At 39.1% G+C, this 20,303-nt stretch overlaps 1 protein-coding gene across 3 annotated transcripts in view; it reads left to right on the forward strand.

The window, feature by feature from the left end:
- LOC149821280 (uncharacterized) overlaps positions 1-17,134 on the forward strand; it is a 76,281-nt gene extending 59,147 nt beyond the window's left edge. For all 3 annotated transcript variants that reach the window (XR_016426405.1, XM_089982131.1, XM_089982132.1), the window contains 2 exons: positions 14,785-14,925; positions 16,746-17,134. Coding sequence is in view for 2 of the 3 variants with exons in the window: in XM_089982131.1 (XP_089838257.1) it covers positions 14,785-14,925; positions 16,746-16,823 (219 nt within the window). In the remaining variant the exon portion in view is untranslated. The remainder of the gene's footprint in view (positions 1-14,784; positions 14,926-16,745) is intronic.
- Positions 17,135-20,303: the final 3,169 nt, after the last annotated feature.

The following is a 20,303-nucleotide window of genomic DNA, read 5'->3' on the forward strand; positions in this document are numbered from 1 at the left end:
ATACAATGTCTAGTTCAAAATGAACTAGACAATAAATAAAAATAAAAAGAAAGAAAAAGAGAAAATAAAAAAAATAATAATAATATAATATAATATTATTATTATATATGTTACATTTTAAAATTCTTCCTCAAACTTATGATACAATGAGCGAAAGTTTGTTTAAGAGAAAGTGAAAACTGTGAGCAACAAGAGATTTGGTGAAGAAGTCTGCTAATTGGTATTTTGATGTAACATAAGGCAGATTAATGGTTTAATGTAGATATTTCTCTTTGACATAGTAACAATCCAACTTAATATGTTTGGTGCATTCATGAAATGTCCGGTTGTTGACAATATAGATCGCACTCTTGTTGTCACAACATATTCTTGAAGCTTGTGTTGCTTCAACTCCTATGTCAGCTAACAGACGTCTAAGCCAAACTATTTTTATTGTCGTGGTGGCCATGACTATATATTCAGCTTCGATGAAGGAGAAAAACTTTATGTTGTTTTTTGCATCTCCACAAAATTAAGGATTCACTTAAGAAAATACAAAAACTAGTGGTTGAGTGTCTATTATTGGGATCACCTTCCGAGTCAGCATCAGTATAGGCAATTAAATCTAATGACGATGAAACAAACAAGAAGAGTGCTTGTGAAAGAGAGGACTTTATGTATCTAATAATACACAAGACTGCTCTCATGTGAACAAAGGTGTGAGCATGTTGAAATTGACTAGTTATGTGTACAACATGTGCTATATTTGGCCTAGTAATGTAGACATAAGAAAGTACTTCGATAAGCTATCTGTAAGGAGTGGGATCATCAAGAGGTTCTCATCATCAATCCTCATTTTGATGTTGACAACCTCTGGAGTGTCTACTTTCTTGTCATCTGCAGACCTGAAAACAATACCAAAGTCAAATTTAGATTGAGATATTAAATACCCACGAGGGGAATAAGCAACTTCAATTCCTAAAAAATATCTTAATAAACCAAAGTCAGTCATTTCAAAATGAATTTTAAGAAGAGTTTTGATGTTTGCAACTCCCTGTTTGTCGCCTTCGGTGATGATCATATCATCCACATAGAGAAGGAGAACAATAATGCCTGCATCAGAATTCTTAATAAACAAAGCAGTGTCAGTAAAAAAAGATTGAAAACCAATATCAAGCATAACACAACTAAATCTGTCATATCAGGCTTTTAGTGCCTGTTTACGACCTTAAAAAACTTTTTCTAAACAAAGTGCTTTACCCTTAGGGATACTAATACCAGGTCGGGCTTCCATGTACACTTATTCAATTAGATTTGCATTGAGAAAAACATTTTGACATTCATTTGAAATATGGGTCATTTTCTAACGGAGGCCAAAGCTATTAATGTTCTGACAATGTTCATATGAGCATGTGGGGCAAAAGTTTCTTCATAATCAATGTCGTACTCTTGAGCATACCCTTTGGCCACTAATCGGGATTTATACCTTTCAAAAATTCCATCACTCTTGGTTTTGACTTTGTAAACCCATCGACAGCCTATAGGTTTCTTACCTAGAGGAATATCTTGAATAGTCCAAGTGTTAGCCTTTTCTAATGCGTTGAATTCTGTCTTCATGGCTTCTACCCGTTCTATATGGTTTTTGGCTTGAGAATAGGATGACAGTTCTACATATGATTGTATTAATGCAATAACTGCCTTGTATATGGGTGAAAAGGATTCGTATGACACAAATTTTTTCGGAGGTCTAGAACTTCTAGATGACCTTCTGGTTGGTTACTTTGGAATATTTTTCTAATGCACATGAAAGATTTGACTCTCTACGTCTTGAATATTGTAGACTAACGTCCTTATGAGTTTGCTCTTTTCATTATCAACATTATGTTCAAAATCAATAGGACTTTGATCATTGTCAAAAGCACATTCAAGATCCCATTCATTAGATTTTGAAGTCAAATCTATTAAAAAGGAATATTCAGTGACTTCCTTGGGTTTTTCGAATTCAAAAAAACTTTCTTTCTCTAGGAAAGATACATTTCTATGTACATATAATTTTTCATTTTGGAAATCAAAACATCTATACTCTTTTTTATTATCGATATATCCTAAGAAGACACAAGGAATCACACAGGGAGATAGTTTGTCATTCTTGTTGGTGAAAACAAAACACTTGCATCTAAAGACTCTTAATCTAGAATAATCAGGAGATAAGTTGACAAGTTTTTCAATTGGAGTTATATTTTTCAAAGAAGAAGATAACATACTATTAATAGGATAGGTAGCAGTTAGTGCAACTTCTGCCCAAAATTCTTTTGGAACTTGATTTGCTATTAATAAGGTCCTAGTGGTTTTCATGATGTGTTGATGTTTACGTTCGGCCAAGCCATTTTGTTGTGGTGTGTAGACAATATCTTTGATGTATGATGTCATGTAAGTTGAGATAGTCTTTGAATTCTTTGGACATAAATTCTCTCCCTGAATCAGTGCAAAAAATGAAAATATCATTTTGAAATTTATTTTTAACCATTTTATGAAATGTTTGAAAATGTGAAAAAACCTCATATTTATACTTGAAGAATTAAATCCAAGTATGCCTAGAAAAATCATCGACAAAAAGTACATAATATGTGTTGAGAATAGGTGGTTTTGAGAATAGGTGGTTTTTAGAATAGGCGCACCGAGTAGGGACACGATTCCACTGCGTCAAAGGGAAAGCAAACACAGAGACCCAAACAAAGCACAAGTCGTGCACACAGGCATGAGCACGATGGACACGTTGAGAAGCCGAGCACCCAATCACCTTGTGGCAAATTAGCACAGCTCACACAGCCACGACGACGCCGGGCATCAAAGCCAACACAACTCGTGCGCCAATGCATGTACAACATGCCCGAAGCTCCACCCACTAGCCGACACAATGACCGAATGAGCGAGCAAGCAAGCCAGGGGCAACAGACGCGCTGAACGCGAGAGAAGATCCGATGCAACCCATACAGTAGGCAACGCGTGCACAAGGTGCCTCGCCCGTGCACATCACGTGCCTCAACATTCTGAAGTTTCGTCCCCTATATAGGTGTTTTGGGCGCTGACACCCCACTGATAGGAGGAACCCGAAAAACACCTGGCCAACCATAAAAAAATTTGAACACCCAATCGTTGTCGCAGTGCGCAACATGTGCAACGGCCGCACCAGCAACTGCTGCACTGTGCCGCAGCTGCGCGTATCAGGTGCACGCAACCGCACCCACAAGTACCGCAGTCGCACGAAGCATGTGACGCAGAAGTGAAACAACCTTAAGAAAAAATGAAAGAAAGAATAGAGGAGAAAGAAGAATCAGAAGAAGACTTAGAAAAGATGGAAAGGATCTTTGGAGACACACCTTCTGGAGAAGATCTCAGCCTTAGGTACAGATCTGCTCTGATACCATGTCAGAAATCATCAAAATAGCAAGAAAACTCAGAGAGGAGAGTGATAGGGCTGTAACTGATCACATATTCCCTTAATGAACAGTAAGGGAGGCGTGATCTGATTCTATTCAATATAAAGTAATAACCCTAATGCATGATTTACAAGAATACCCTTATATATCACATGTATTTACAAAGGTGTCCAATATTACACACTGGACAGGTTACACAATGGGTTGGATCCAGATCTAGACCCATATATGAAATATCGTACTCTAATAGTAACAATGTATTAAGAAATGCTTAAAAAGCTTGAGAATGAAGGGGGTATTCACCCCTATTTATACAAAGAATGGGACCCTAGAGGGGCTCCCATAGAGTCGTTGGGAGCCTCCCAACGACTCTAATGTGGCCCCCTTTACATTGATTAACTAAATAATAAAAACAAAAATAAAAAAGAAACTAAAGAAACAATCCTAGTCGTGTTTTACATTAAAGGAAAAGACTAAATTTCCCCTAGTGTGCATTTACAAAATATAAAAGGGAGATAATATATATATATATATATATATATATATTAATAGATGCATACACGAAGGATCAACTATACCCTCTTTTTGTATAACATCATATGGGTTGTCACTTCTCGAACTATCACTATGAACCTCATCCAGTCCTGCATATCATCATTATATGGAGGAGATAAGATAGAATTTTCTGCATTAAGCCCTTTTCTGTAAAAACAAAGTTTTCATCATCAAATATGACATGCCTTGATATGATTATGAAATGTTTCACTGGATTCCAACAACGATACCCTTTATGCTCATCGTTATACCCCACGAATCTGCATATTGATGCTTTGGAAAGAAATTTGTTAAGATGTAAGTGATCAATGTGCACATACATACACACCCCCAAACTTTCAGTTTTGTTAAGGAGTGATCTCTTTTAAACAAAATAGGGTGTTCTGTTATCCAAATTTTTCATTGGCAGCCTGCTTATGATATGCACGACTGTATGGAAGGCTTCACTCCATAATTCCAAACCAGCTCGGTTAGAATGAATCATTGTCATCGCACTTTCAACAATGTGCCGATGTGCCCTTTCATTTATGCCATTTTGTTCAGGTGTATGAGGGCACAATTTCTGATGTTCTATGTCATGATTTTGTAAATATTCCATAAAGACATAGGAACTTTATTCACCTCCCCCTTCACTATTGAAGCAAATAATGGTTTGCCCAAACTGATGTTTGACAAGGTTATGGAAACGACAAAACAAGCTGAACACTTCGGATTTGTGCTTCATGAAAAAGATCCATCTATAACAATTGTACCCATCTATGAATGTCACATAATATCTACTCGAAGAATAAGAGTCAATGAGAGTCGGCCCCCAAACATCAGAAGGGAAATAAGCTCTTTTATTGATAATTTTGAAGTGGAGTTGATGACTTTTACATACTTGGCAACTAGAACATAAATTCTTTGTCATCAACTCATTATTACAAGAACTAGACACCAAACCAGAACTAATCAAAGACTACAAAAAAGGATGACCACAATGCGCCAGACGACGACGATGCTAAATATCAATTGACAGTTTTGGATGAGATCGGGACTAAAAAAGGAACGAAACTTTGGAGCATCCTCTATTACTTAAAGATTCCCTTTTCTCTCTCCCTCAACGCCTGTTTCCTTCGAGTCTAGTCCTTTCACACAAACAGATAAAGGAGTAAATATAACAGAAGAATTATTTTGCTGACAAAGCTGAGAGACAGAGGCAAGATTGTGTTTGAGACCCGGAACAAGGAAAGTATTGGACAAAGTTAAAGGTTTGGGAACACTGGAAACATGAGCTTTTCTAGTGTGAGTGATGGGGTGAACAGTTTTGTCGCCTGTAATAATTTTACCATGGCCAGTATAAAGGTTTGAGTTCAGAATTTTTACCCTCATCACCTGTAACATGATTTGTTGCTCTTGAATCTAAAATCCATGTTTTTTCCTGATGAATCCACTTGCATTTGCTGAAAAGCCACAACCAAGGCTTTATGATTACGCTGTTGCTCATTTCCCAGTTGAACTTGAATGTAGTTGGCATTATGCTCCACCTTTTTCGCTCCAACTACCACTCCATATCTGGGTAAGTCCCAATAATCAATCATGCCATGCCCTCTTTTCTTGCACAACTGGCAGGTAAGAGCTCCATGATTTTGGAAGTTTTGACCAGAGTTACCGGAAGCGCCTAGGTAAAAAGGGGAAGCGCGCTTCGGAAGCGCGAAACGTCGCGCTTACGAAGCGTGAGGGGAAGCATCCCCCTTTTATGGGAAGCGCATTTCCCTTTTATGGGAAACACGCTTCCCATTTATGGGAAGTGTGCTTCCCCCACGCTTCCCCCTCGCTTCCCCATTTTTTTTATTTTTTTCGCTTCCCCCTCGCTTCCTGTTCGCTTCCTAGGTCGCTTCCGAGACGGTTCGAAATTTTCTTCTAAGTGGTCCCACGCTTCCCTGCTTCCTAAATTTTTGAAAGTGCCTCGCTTCCCGCTCCCGCTTCCCGTATCGCTTCCCGTTCCCGCTTCCTCGACTGGTAACTCTGGTTTTGACGCTGATGAAAATTTTTTTGTTGCTACTGCGGTAAGGGAAGTAATCCTCTTCCCCCTTGTTCATAGCTTCTGCCTCGACCCCTTGATTTAAAATTATTTTGCCACCCTTAACCTTTACTTGTTTCCACGTTAATATTGAAAACTTCTACATGCTTATCTCGTTGATGATCGTTCCCTTTAGGGACATGCAAGGCTTCAAATTGCAGCAAGGTGGGACGTAATTTTTCATACATAGGAAGTTTCACCTGACACTCCAAAGATATGATCAGCATAGAGTATTTTGATCCAAGTCTAACAAGGATCTGTTGGACTTTATCATTGTCAGGGATAGGTTTGTTAAAATGTAATCCCTAAATCTAGTTGTATGGATACATATATATCCATATATATATACTTATATAGATATACGTATACATGTATATGTATCTCTATGAATATGTATATATAGATATATATTTATTTTCCAAATATACCTGAAAAGGGTATTACTGTAATTTCCCATTTTACGCATATTCCATTTGGAATATGCTTGTAATTTTTGTTTTATTTTTTTGTTTCTTTATTTTTCTTTTTTTATTTCTTTATTTTCTTGGTTTGCGCCACCTAGGGAGGGGCCCCAATAGAGTCGTTGGGGCCCCCAACGGTCACAAATGTGACCGTTGGGGGCTCCCAACGACTCCTTTAGGAGCCCCCCTTGTGGCTTCTTTTTGTGTGTATAAATAGGGGTGTTCCCCCTTGTAATTTGTTAAGGCTTGAGTGTCTCAAGCTCCTTCTCATTCAATATATTCTTGTTACATGCGTTTGTGCATGTTTGCCTTATTTTACGCTCTTGTGCGTATTTGTTCTAGTGTGGTTTGAGTGCTTTTGTGCACATCTTTTGTGAAGTATTGGTGCTCGTATGCGTAGTGTCTCTTTACAAGGTTGTCTGATCAAAGCCATCTCATCAGTGATGTTTTTTATCCTATTCATGTACTCCATGATAGAAGATGGATTTTGCTTCATGTTCAGGAATTGGGATTTCAACTGCATCACTCTTGATTCAGAGACCTGAGAATAAACTTCACGAAGTTTATCCCAAAGTTGCTTTGCACTCATTCAGTCATCTATACTGACAAGAACGTCCTGAGAAAGAGTAGACAAATGGTATGCTACCATTATTTTGTTATGGCAAATCTACTAATAGTGTGAGTGCCGCGTTCGACCACTTCCACTGTTCCCTTCTCCATCTTTGCTCTCTTTCAAGTATTCATAGAGTATAGGTTCAGAGTCATTTAGGTGCCCAATCAAATCTAGACTCTCTATGAAGTGAGTGATTTGACTTTTCCAAATGAGATAATTTAAGGTAGTTAATTTTTCAGGGGCAAGCTGAGAAAGGAGAATCATTCATGGAAAGAGTAAGAAATTGGGCCATTTGAAGATTCTTGGGTGACATGAATAGCAAAAGATAAACAAAAAAAAACTTCGCGAGCAGTTTTTTTTTTGCTAGACTTTAACAGAGGACCCTCAAACCGTGATGACCACAAATATTGGGTATTTGAAAGGGGGTAAATCTAATGGGTTCCCCCTTTTATTTGTTAAAGCGAATCACTTGAATGGTAACACATCAATAATAATGCGTGAACAGTAACTCGTGTTTTTTGAAAATCACGACTGCTGGGTTAGGTTCACAGCAGTAGGGCAAATATGTTCTCGGGTTTCAAGAAGGAAGAGAATCACGTGAGCAGTAACACGTATTTCTCCCTCGTCTTTTTGGTAAGGATAAGAAGAAGGAGACATGAATTTCAAAAATATAAATTATTGGTTCACCAAGAACGTGAACAACAAAAAAAGAGGGATTTTGAAAGATTTTGATCTAATCAAGATAAATTGATTGTGAAAAGTGGAAGGAGAAACAAAAGGGCTGAGAAAAAAAAGGGGAAGCGATTAGAAAATTGCGTAAAATGGAATGGAGAGGAAACCAAGAAAAGAAGAGAGGGATTAAAGAGTGAAGAGAAGACAAATCTGATGAAGGGCTACCTGGATGAAGATGTTGGCTCTAATACCATGTGAGAAACCTCGAAAATCGAGCCTCTAAAACCTGTAGCAACACGTTTGAGAGAAAGAGGAAGAAGAAGTTGGAACAATGTAGAGAGCAACCCATAATTTCTGTTTTGGCTACCTCTTTTTTTCATTGGTATTAATATTGGTGATTAGCGTTCAGGTTTGACCTGATTACCCTTAATACAAAACAAATATTACATAAGAATACATCCTATACAAGGTGGATCAAGTCCAATATGACCCGATCCAAATTGAACACCTGTGACTCTATTTTCTTACATGCATGTCCTCTAATCTCAATGTATTTTATTCTATAATAGAAAGTTTCAGATTGATATCCCATTTTCGACTAGTTCCTTTGTAGCGATTGTTGCACCTTTTTATAACAAGAATGCAAAATATGAATGCTAACAAATAATCAATGATACATAAATATTTTACAAGATATCAAAATAAAAGTATAAAACACTTTAATTATACATGTCAATTAATCAAATTTGAATGAATATACACCAACGTATCAACACTATCTTCATTGAGCCTACTTTTTTTAACATTATGAATGTAGCTATTAGGTGCTCCACACACTTTCTGCAGAAGATGTGTTGATAGGTTGAAATAGAACCTTAATGGCTAATACTCTCAACTCGGGCGTATCACCACCATAAAAATGCCACCAATTAAGGACTGATATTGTAGGACTCAATGCATTGATTTTTGCTGCATTTCAGCTAAATTTCCACTTCTTGATGCAAAAGTTATAAGTTGTGACTAGGGCTGGTAAATGAGCTAAACGAACCGAACATGGCATGTTCGGGCTCAACTCGTTTACTAGTAGATTGAGCTTGTGGCTCGGCTCGTGTTCGTGTTTAGCCAAGCCGAGTTCAAGCTCGGCTCATCCATGAATGAGACGCGACGAACACGCACTGGCTCGTGTAAAAATATTCCATAATATTCATATATAGTATATATATTTTTATATATTATACTTGAAAATATATATAACATTTTTATAAATTACACTTAATAGTCCATATTTTATGTATTCTTTTATATATTACACAAAATATATATTATCCATAAAAATATATATATTTGATCTATACACGCACTATCGAGCCGAGCTGAGTTGAACACCTTGTGTTCAGGTTTGACTCGTTTAAGACAAACGAGCTGCTTATGGCTCGACTCACCAACTATATGAACCGATCATGAACGAGCTGAACCAAGCCGAGTCACGAGCTGCTTTGTTCGTTTACCAGCCCTAGTTGTGACTATTAAAGTGTAGAGAGTTCATTTCCTGTAGATATGACCAAGTGCGAGCATTACATCATCTAAAATATCATTGTCTTTTTCGACAGAAAAGAAAAAGATTGTTTAGCTATAGCAAGAAAATGCAAATGAAAGAATAAAATTATTAAATCATTAAAGTTTAAATTTTAATATTTATTAAATAGATAGAATAAATTTTTTATCCAGAGAAACTCGTTTGACTCCTCCCAGTGCTGGGATCTTGAGATACTCTAATTCATAATATTTTGGAGTAAGCATGTGGTCTAGACTATGGAGGGGCACATTCATTCTATCCCATTTATTTGAGACAATCCTATGAATCTTTTCATACAAATCTAGTTGTCCTTTTAGATTGTCTTTGATTTTTTTCAACATATTGTCCATGCCTTCGTACACTTCACCAATTATGGGCCTTCTTGATCACAAAATTTAATCATCTTGTAGATGAGTTTTGTAATCAATAATGTTAAACAAATAAAATCTCAGTATTCTTCATCAAAACAAATTTTTTTATCGTAATAGCCTTTATTTTCAGTCCCATCAGTGTGTGATTGCTTCTACTCACTCTATTTATCTGTTATAACTGTAAGCCTCAAGCTCTCCTTTACATCAAGCAAGCTCTTCGGAGTAATATAATGTGAAACAAACCTTATTTTTGTAATCTTTATTAGCTCCAATTTTTCATTACTTCTTAAGATTGTTAATGCTTTCAAATTATTGGTAATATATTTCATAATATTTTTACTTTGCAAATATGTCTCTCCCAACCAATGAAACTCACGTGACAACTCTTTAAAGATCAAATTGAGGGTGTGCACAACACAAGGTGACCAGAAAATATACTTGTATTTTTGCCTAAATTCTTCACCAACTAATTTGCAATTTGCTACATTGTCTGTAATCACTTGCACTCAGTGTTATTAAAAACGTGCCTTGCCTCAAGGCGAGGGGCTTTGTGCCTTGAGGCACACGCCTCATACGCCTTGAGGCGCACACCTCAGGGCGAGGCACGCCTCAAGGTGAGGCGTACGCGCCTCACCTTGTCAATGTGTTTTTATAAGAAATCTGCTCAATGAGGTTTGGGGGGACTTTCAAATCAACTGGGATAACATCAACTTCCCAAGAGTTGTATTTGTTTCAGCACACATGAACTGGAAAGGTAAGAGATGGAAATTTCTCTGGCGAGTGTGGGGCGTTACCTGCTTGGAAGGCAATATGGACTAAGCGCAACCAGCGGATTTTTAGAGGAATATACACAGACCCTGCTGCATTACAGGATCTATTAAGGTGGGAAGTTACAAACAGAGAATGGCCTCGATGCTCGACTGAATGGATTGGAGGTAACAAGGCCATTTTTGTGTGGATCGACTAGGCAGATCTGACCTCACAAATCACGACCCTACATGGCTGCTGGCTTCACTGTTTTTAATTTTGTATTTGTTGTTTTCTGTTTAAAGGGGTCCTGATATCTCATCACACTCATTCATATGTTCTCTGTGATTTATATTGCTGAAGCAATGAAATTTATTCTTCAAAAAAATAAATCTTCTGAACTTGTTCAGTTCTTAATTTCCCTTCCATTCATGGCTCAAGGGAAAAAAATAATAGGTTTTGATGTTAATGAAGCCTTATATGCACATACATTATGCATATGAAAGCTTTAACTGTGTATTGTGTCACATGTCACCCGCACAGGCATGAGAGGAACAATATCACTCGTGTGATGGATAGCTTGGTTCCTCAGTATTGATAGTATATTTATCCTGGTTGCATGGGCAGGTGGTGCTTCAAATTAGCAGAACACAAGCATATGTAGATGCTACCATGGTTCTGTACTGTATTCTTTTCCTTAAAAAATTACTGTATTCTGGTGTCTTGTTTCTGAGGGAGCATTTTCAAGTCTTGCTCTTTCATATGTTACAACATTATGTTGTGTTGATGCATACGATTTTGATAGGTTTTCACTAATTTTTGCCGTTGGTGGCTGTTCATGCTGCTGAGATTATGCAAATGGATCGGTTGATGGTTGTCGACAACAAAAACCCAAGCGAGCGGCCCCAGATTTAGAATCCACCGCAGGTCATGGTGGCACCCCCAATTAATCAAGAGGATGGAGATGGGCTGATCATCAGATCAGGTCTGATCCATAAGAAACAGGGTCGCAAACATAAGCCCCCAAAAAAAAAATCTTCTGGGGGGCGCTGCCCCCCGCCAGGGACGACCCCTCCTGGACCCCTTCCTGTTGACCACGCAGCGGGACCCGAGCCGGGGGGAGCCCCCTACTGCAAGGGCAAAAACTCTGAATCATGCTCCACAACTTATTATCTAGACGAACCGACATACCTTGAAATCTGAAGAAGGGTTTTTGGGAGAAGGAAATGATTTTTCGGTTCTTCCTCTGTAGAAGAATGGCGAGTAGCCGAGAGAGAGAGAGAGAGAGAGAGAGAGAGAGAAGGAAATGATTTTTCTGTTTTGCGCCAGTTAACTTCATTACTTGCTGAAATTGGATTGAACACAGAAGGGGCCCATGCTTTCTCTACTACATATGACTATTCTCTGGATATTTTTTTAGCTCTGTTTTTTTTCCTGCAAATGTGGCAAGAGAACAATGTAATTGAAGAGAGTTTTGGTTTCTAATGTATGAAAAACAACATAAATAAGATCTCATGTTGTGATTGAATTTTGGTTTCTTAGATACTTAATTAGATCAAGTTGTTGCATTAATGTTACTTTTACATGTTAATCTCATATTTTTTCAGTATTTATTTGAGATTTTTTATTTTTTGTTGGTTGTTACTTCATTAATAAAGCATTTTTTATTTATTTATAATTTTAGATATTTTTTATAGTTTTTTTTAAGTTTTCAAAAAAAAAAATTTGTGGCTTATGCGTTACGCCTCGAGGCTTAAGCCTCGCTTCAGATTTTGGTGGAGCGCCTCACTATGCCTCAACACTTTTCACAACACTGCTTGCGCTACATTAGAAGACCCCACCATTTTAAATTCAGTCTTCACAAACTTGACAATATTTGCAGTCGACTGTTGCACATCAGAAAAGACACTCGCATATAAGAACATCGACTCAAAACAATTTGATGTAAGTATATTTATAAGTGCTTATTCTTTATATTTGTCCAACCATTTGAGACAATGAAAACTCTCAACTCTTCAAACTTTTCTCGAAATTCACTTTAACTCTTTGTAAATATACTCCTCATTGTCAAGCAAATTGCTGATATAGCTTTTCCCAATACAGTGATCGGAGCACATTGAAAGGCATGTCATTTGCACATAAAAATCTAATAATTTTATGAACTACATCGTCTCTTTCTACCTTTTTAAAGGTATCACAAATATCAACTATACTTCGGCTTTCACAAGAGGCAAAAGATGTAGTTATATTAGGCTTTAGTTTATAAATTCTTCATCTTTTCAACTTAAATGTGCATGATGAAACTTTTACTCGTCGACCTTGCCTCTTAATTTTTCTTGCCAACTCCTTATTTTTTACAACTGTAGAACAAAAGGTAATCTTGAAACTCTTTCCCTTTGAAGCTCCCATTAAATGTGCAAAAACTCGAGTATATGACCCATGATAAATATTTTTGCAGTGCTTGCACATAAAAACGTGACTTTCACCTTGCTTTTTTTGCCAACTCTTCTTTTGTTTTCATACATGGTGTCATAACACTATTGTTCTACACATGCTAGGTGGTTTTGGGTCATCTTGTATCATAGTACCCATCTAAGTCATATTCTTCTTTATCTCTCATCGAAACAATTTCCTTCTCCTTCCTCAAACTCATATGGACAATCAAACTCTTTATCATTTCAGTCATTCTCATTCAATACCACTAGCAGATTCATGCTTCAAATTGCGAAAAGAATCGTCCTCATCACCATAATTGTCGAGCTCGTAGTCTGTGATAGTCATTAGTGAACCAAAGAACAAGCAAATATACCTGCATCACAAAAGTATCAGTCTAAAAACTTTATATAACATGAGCACAACAATATGCTAAATGGCATGCCTTTGTATGCATCCAAGAGACAACCTTCAAAATGATACCATTCCACTATTTGTGGCAATACCATTACCAAACAGTTTGTGCATAAAATCAAGCCAAAATAAATGTATCTAAACAAGCCAAGATTTTAACATGCATGCCTGCATTCAAGATTTTAACATGCCATAAATAGTCAAGATACTAGTCATAGCACTTAGAGTCTTAGACTGTAATCATGATTTACAGAACCTCTGTTAAAGCTCAACAACATTCAATTGGAATGTAAAAGCATGGGTTTATGTGCAATAATCCAAATGCTAAGCAACTTTTTATAAAATACACTTAGCCAAGATAACAAATAAATTCAAAGAACATTTCCTATTTATAAGATAATTCAAAGTTCCAATTTCAAAGCATCGATTTGGGTTTTGTCACGAAACTTTCAAAATGACCATTTGGCCCTCTCATTAAAAACACGGTTTCTTTTATTTTTTTTTGGTAAAAAATGTTTAAGAAAAAGGGTAAAACTATCAAAAACCTTAAAAAAAAGGAAACTCGCTTTTGATAATGGGAAGCGAGCTTCCCATTAAAGGGAAAGGAGTAGCGCTTCCCTACACTTTTCGGAAACGCCGCGTTTTGTGCTTCCCCATGCCTATGGGCGCTTCCGGTAACCCTGGTGTGAACAGGAGTCTGAGCTACTCAAGAAGTTTCATTAACTTGAATCTAGAATGTCAAAGGATTTCCTTGAAAATTGGTCTTACTCAATTTATTCGATCTTATCTGTGTGGCATGTTTTGGTTGCACAATATGGCATACAGTCTGTACTACAGTACAATCTATATGTGAAATTTGGCCATTTTCTGCTGTCCCTTAGTCATGGGCTTTCTTCCCTGATCACATTGTCTATATAACTTTTATCATCACATACATTGTTTATGCCTTTCAGTTTCCACCAGATGCAATCGATGTAGAAGCTCTCTCTTTAGCTATACTGTGATCCTTTTTTCCTTGTTGGTTTAGTTATCCATTTCTTTAGTTTTAAGGGAAGATCAATTTTCACTTTGCTTGCTGTTAGTATTACCATTATGATGGTATCTTCATGTTATGATCATGAAATTGCTGCGATATGTACCAGCCACATGTCCTAATATGCCTACCATTTTGACAGTTGTTTCAAGTTGTTTATAAGGAAAAAGTTGGTTGTTTTGTGGCATCCTCATAGGAGCATTGCTTTTTTAACTGGTGATACAGAACTAAGAATTTTCTTTAAGCTTGTTCATCGGATCATCAGTTTTGTATTTGACATTATCACAGAATACTGAATGTGCGGTTGCGTAAAAACTAAATGGCTTGCAGTGTTCTAAGGACGTTTTGTTCCTCAAGTTCTGGTTTCCTGCTTCGCCTTTTGGTTTTGATTGTTTCATTTCTCATGTTGTTTCAATCCCTTTCCTCAGGGTTACTTCCAGTCCTTGTTCTCGTGCATCGAGAGCTTACTTGCTAGTTTGAATGTGAAGAATCTTGTTCTCCCTGCTGCTGAAGAAGCTGAATCTATTTGGACAAAGAAATTTAGTTTTAACAAGATGTCTGATGAGCAGGTAAGTTTGCTATCTATATTGCTTAGACTATTACAGGAAAAATGCTGGTGGATTATGCCAAATGCCTTTAGACAAACCTTGTACTGAAGCGCATGCTGTTGGGATACTTATTCTCGAGGTACATCTGCCATGAACCATTAAGAATTATGCCCCTTCGCGATGTGCCTTTATATGAGATATCCTTGAGCATGCCATCCAAGGTAGGACCAAGGTACATTATATGAGAGTAATTTCAGCCTTTTAGGTTGAGCCTATCAATTTCACTCCCGCATACACGACGCGTAGTCTAGTTTGAGATGGCGCAGTCAAGTAAATTCTGGAACTATTCACATTTTGCAAAGGTATAACATTGGTTATAAAATTAATGGTGTTCAATTTCTATTTGATGCCAGCATAATTTTGAGTCCGCTTATATCCCTTTTTTTGGTCTTCTAATTTGCCTCTGTTTTCACTTTTAACCATTCTCTTATCCGACGATTTGCTGAGGTGGTCAGCAAATTAAGTCCTATCATCTTTCACAGTAATACTCTCAATTCTTTAATGTTAGATACCATTTTACATGAGGATGAGCTTACGAGATCAATTCAAGAAAATGTACCGTGGTGTATGTTGTTTGCTGATGATATTGTTTTGATTGATGAGTCTAGAGCTGGGGTTAATGCTAAGTTAGAATTATGGAGACAGACATTGGAAGCTAGAGGTTTTAAGTTGAGTAAGAGTAAGACTGAATATATGGAATGTCGGTTTAGTAAGCAACGAAGTAGTGATGGGAGTGTAGTGAAGCTTGGTGAGCAAGATATACCGGTGAATGATTATTTCAAATATTTGGGATCCATCATTCAAAAGTATGGAGAAATTGATGGAGATGTAAATCATAGGATAAAGGTTGGGTGGATGAAATGGAAAAGTGCTACTGGAGTGCTGTGCGATCGTAGAATGCCATTGCGGTTGAAGGGAAAGTTTTATAGGACGACTATTAGACCCGCTTTACTATATGGTACGGAATGTTGAGCTGCCAAGAGACATCATATTCAAAAAATGAGTGTAGCTGAGATGCGGATGCTTAGATGGATGTGTGGAAATACAATAAAAGATAAGATTCGGAACGAAGAGATACGTAAGAAGGTAGGTGTTGCACCCATTGAAAATAAGATGCGAGAGAATCGTTTACGGTGGTTTGGACATATTCGGCGAAGGCCTAATGATGCTCCAGTTAGAAGGTTGGAGAAATGGGAAAATATATTAGTTAAAAGAGGTCGGGGTAGGCCTAGGAAGACTTGGATGGAGATGATAGGAAAGGATATGAATGCTTTGAACCTCACCGAGGACATGGCGTTGGATAGAAATGATTGGAGGAAAAGGATTCATGTGGAAGACCCAAAATGAATTTCTTTTTTGGTTCATATCGCTGACCCCAATTGTTTTGGGATGAAGGCGTAGTTGTTGTTGTTTGTTGTACCATTTTACATGAGGAAAACATTCAATTTGCCAGCCATCAGTATAATTTTGGATTCCATTTGTTTTGTTTTTTCTAGTTTATCCATCCGTCCATTTTGAGCTAATTTCATCATCAAGGACTTTTTGTTGATGGCCAATTCTCTCTCTCTCTCTCTCTCTCTCTCTCTCTCTGTGTGTGTGTGTGTGTAGTGAAAGAGAGAAAAAAAAACATACTATATTACTGATTATTTTCTTGGGTTGTTTTTGAAACTCAAGCTCACTTCAATCCCAATCATTTCATTTTGTATTAGAGAAGTTACAGAACTCTAGAACAGCTATCATTATTCTGTGTTTATGTGACAAAAAGCTTGTTGTATGAGCAGTTGCGGAAGTACATGAGGGATCTGCCGATGATGGTATTCCAGGGGGCGTCAATGCTTGAGAAGGAGCTGCCTCAGTAGCAGGGTTGCTGCAGTGGCGATTGCCCCAGTTGTAGATTCAAAACTGTTTCTTTTGTTCCCTGTTGGTTTTTCTTTTTTTTTCCTTATTGTAATTGTTGCTGCAAATTTTTGTTCTAGGAAAGTGGATCAATAGCTCATTGTCAAATTTTAGTTTGGATTCTCCATAGAAATCCATATAAACAGGAAAGCAACATGCGGTGAATAAGAGATGATAGAAAAAACATGTATAGTTTTAGAGGGGTTCAAGGAATATAGGGTATACATTGATTCTTCAGTTAATATGAAAAGAAAGAAAAGTTGTTTGGGTTAAATGTTTCTCTTGCTTGCTTGGGAGTAGGGGTGGTCATCGGCCCCCGCCCGTTTAGAGCTTGCCTCATTGAGTTTTAAGTGCGGCTTGGCCGGGTTCTTAACGGGCTCGGGTTTGAAGAGCAGCCCATGACCTGGCCCAATGGGTCAATGTTTAGCGGGTCGGTCTAGCTTGCTCCAAATCCATTTGTAGGTTAAATTTGAATGAAGTTCATAAATTAATTTCTCTAATACCAAAAGCAATGAATTAAATGAAAGATTAAATCCCTCATCTAATTATCCTTTTATTTTTCTTATAATCAATGCAACTAATAATTGCCAAGTTACTGTACATCCAGGTACTTAATTTAATTAATTAGGTAGCTCAGGACCGACCCAGTAGCCAATGAGTCAGGGCCTAAAACCTTGACCCAAACTGGGTTGGCTTGGCTCACGGGCTTGGCCAGACCATTGCCCACCCCTACTTGAGAGAGTATTTTCTCCCCTTTTCTCCTGTTTGTGAGTAAAGAAAAGAGCTTGATGAAGTCCCCAGATTTGATGAGTCCGTTCTATCATGGGACTCGATGTTGGAGAACCTTTTTCTTTCCTTCATTTTTCTTTTTCTGAACGACTAATGACAATTTTGGTTTACTCTGGACGGTATCAGGATGAAGTCTTGCACTAAGACCGTTTGGTAGCCTTGAACCAGAGATGTGTTGGTCAGTGCTTTCATGTTCTCTGCTGTTTGAGATATGTGGTGTTGCTAAAACACTGTGTTGGGAATGAAGTTTGCAGCTCACATTGCAACACCACATTTTAACACCATTCACAGGATGATTTTGGCAATTCCACCAGCACCACGTTTTGGCAACACAGAGAAATATTGTTTTCATTCTCAATACAAGGCTCTCAAAGAGAGCCATGCTGAATCTTGTATTAGGGTAGCACAGTGGTGTGCTGGGTCTGGTTTAAACTTCTTTCTGATGGAGTCTGATCCAACCAGATGGGGTGCCCAACAGGGTTTTCCATTTATATGGACCTAGACCCTGAGCCCGATCCTAACAATACCCAATCACAGTTCCAGTCTCCATAACAACGGGTCCAGGTCGTTTATATGTCTAACCTTCATTGTTTCCTATTAGGGTCTAATGGGCCTAATCCAGCCCGACATGTTGTCTGCGCCTATCAGGATTGAGAGCTGTGGACATTTACTATGGTCTGAGCCAGGTCTGGATTCAGCCAACAATAAGTCCTCCAGAATTGAGTGATGCACGGCCTGGCTTGATCCAGTTCCTTCATCATTAAAAAAAAGACATCACCTGATCCGACCTCTCATGTTGGGGCATTTCATGACCCGCGCAGCAACATAATGCTGGCCTTACTCAAAATGCTGCCATGTGATTGGCACTCACAAAGGTGCGAAGATTGGGTACCCGACTCGAGACGGGCTGAGTTTTTGCCTGCCTTGCACAGCCCGAGCTCTACAAGAGTTGGCACCCTGCCAGCCTGACTAACAAACGGGCAGGTTAGAGGTAAAATTCCAACTCAATGAAGCCCATCCAGAACCACTTGGAGCCCAATCACGACTTAGGCATGGCTTGTTTAGCAAATGGGGCCGAGTTTGGAATAGAGGTAAAATTCATAGTCAATGCAGCCTGGCCGGACTGTCTTCGACCTAGTCCATAAAACCAAGGCATGGCCCAAACACAACAAGACTCTGGCCGAGCTTTTGATGTGCTCTAAGGGGCCATTATTTTATTAATTTTTATCATTTTAAGATTTTATTTTAATAAAAATCCATTTTTAACATTAAAATATCAAAAAAATAAATTTTTATTGAATAAAAAATAACATTATTTTCTTATCCTCGTGGCATATTTTTCCAAAAAAAAAATTGAACTTGTGAGTCAAATCCACATATGTGTCCTTGTGTCTTTGCGACGTAGGACTTAAGTGATCATTGGATCTCATATCCCACATCAATTGGGAGTTGGGACAACCTCTAACCCCCCACAGGTAGAGGATGGTATTGGCTGTGATTAGGGGTGTAAGCTGTTCGGGTTTGGTTCTGACCCAGGTGGAACCAGACCTGGCCCTTATTTTCAGGTATGGTATCAGTGTAAAACCCAGTTTTAAAAAAAAAGAGATCGGACCTGGGTCGGGTCCAGACCCGACCCGGATCCAACCCGTGCCCAGCCCCTCGAAAAGGGTTTTCGGAGGGGCTGGAAGCCCACAGGGGGGGGGGGGGAGGGAGGGGGATCATCGGCGACACAGGGGGTGGGTCCTGTGTGCGCCCCTCCTTTTAAAAGGACGAGAGGGGAGGGCTTACGAGCCTCTCCCCCGACTCTCTCTCTCTCTTCTCTTTCCCTCTGTCTTTGTTCTCTTCCCCCCCGACTCCATCTCTCTCTCTCATTGCCGACGCCGGCGAGCCCCTCTTCACGGCAACCACTCCCCGGCGACCTCCCTTCTCTCCGACAGCCTCAGGTGAGTCCCCTCCCTCTCACTATCTCCTCTCCCGATAACGGTAGGCAGGGGCCAAAGGCCCCTGCGACTCTCTCTCTCTCTCTCTATTTACGCTCCGGCAGGGGGCCATCGGCCCCTGAACCTCTTCTTTTCAAAGTCCAGCAGGAGCCGATGGCCCCTGCCCTTTTTTCTCCATGATCGACAGGGGCCATTGGCCCCTACCTCCTCTCCTGTTAAGCCGCAGGGGGGCTTTGGCCCCTGCGCTCCCTCTCTCTCTGCTCGTTTCCTTGGTAGGGGCCATCGGCCCCTGCCCTTTTCTTTTAAAAACCTGGCAGGAGCTGAAGGCTCCTGTCCCTCCTTTCTTTAAAACCCAGCAAGGGCCTCCAAAGGCCCTTGCCCCTCTTTTGAAGACCCAGCAGGGGCTGATGGCCCCTGCCCCTCTCTAAACCGACAGGGGCCTCTGGCCCCTGTCCCATTTTCCTGTCGAGCAAAGCTCAACAGGGGCCATTTGGCCCCTGCCTCATCTTCCGAGGGTCGCAGGTGGGCATTTGGCCCTGCGACCCCTTCTCTCTCTCGTTTTGCCTTTCGACAAGCCAACGAGAGGGGGTGGGAAGCCCCCTTCCATTTGGGGTAGAACTGCCGGCAAGGGCCTTTGGCCCTTGCCTCATGTTTCTTCAGGACTCGGCAGGGGCCCTTGGCCCTGCCTCGTTCTTTTTGAAAGCCGACAGGGGC

Source organism: Nuphar pumila, chromosome 12 (genome assembly GCF_984573655.1).
Source record: "Nuphar pumila chromosome 12, dmNupPumi1.hap1.1, whole genome shotgun sequence".
Lineage (NCBI taxonomy): Eukaryota > Viridiplantae > Streptophyta > Magnoliopsida > Nymphaeales > Nymphaeaceae > Nuphar > Nuphar pumila.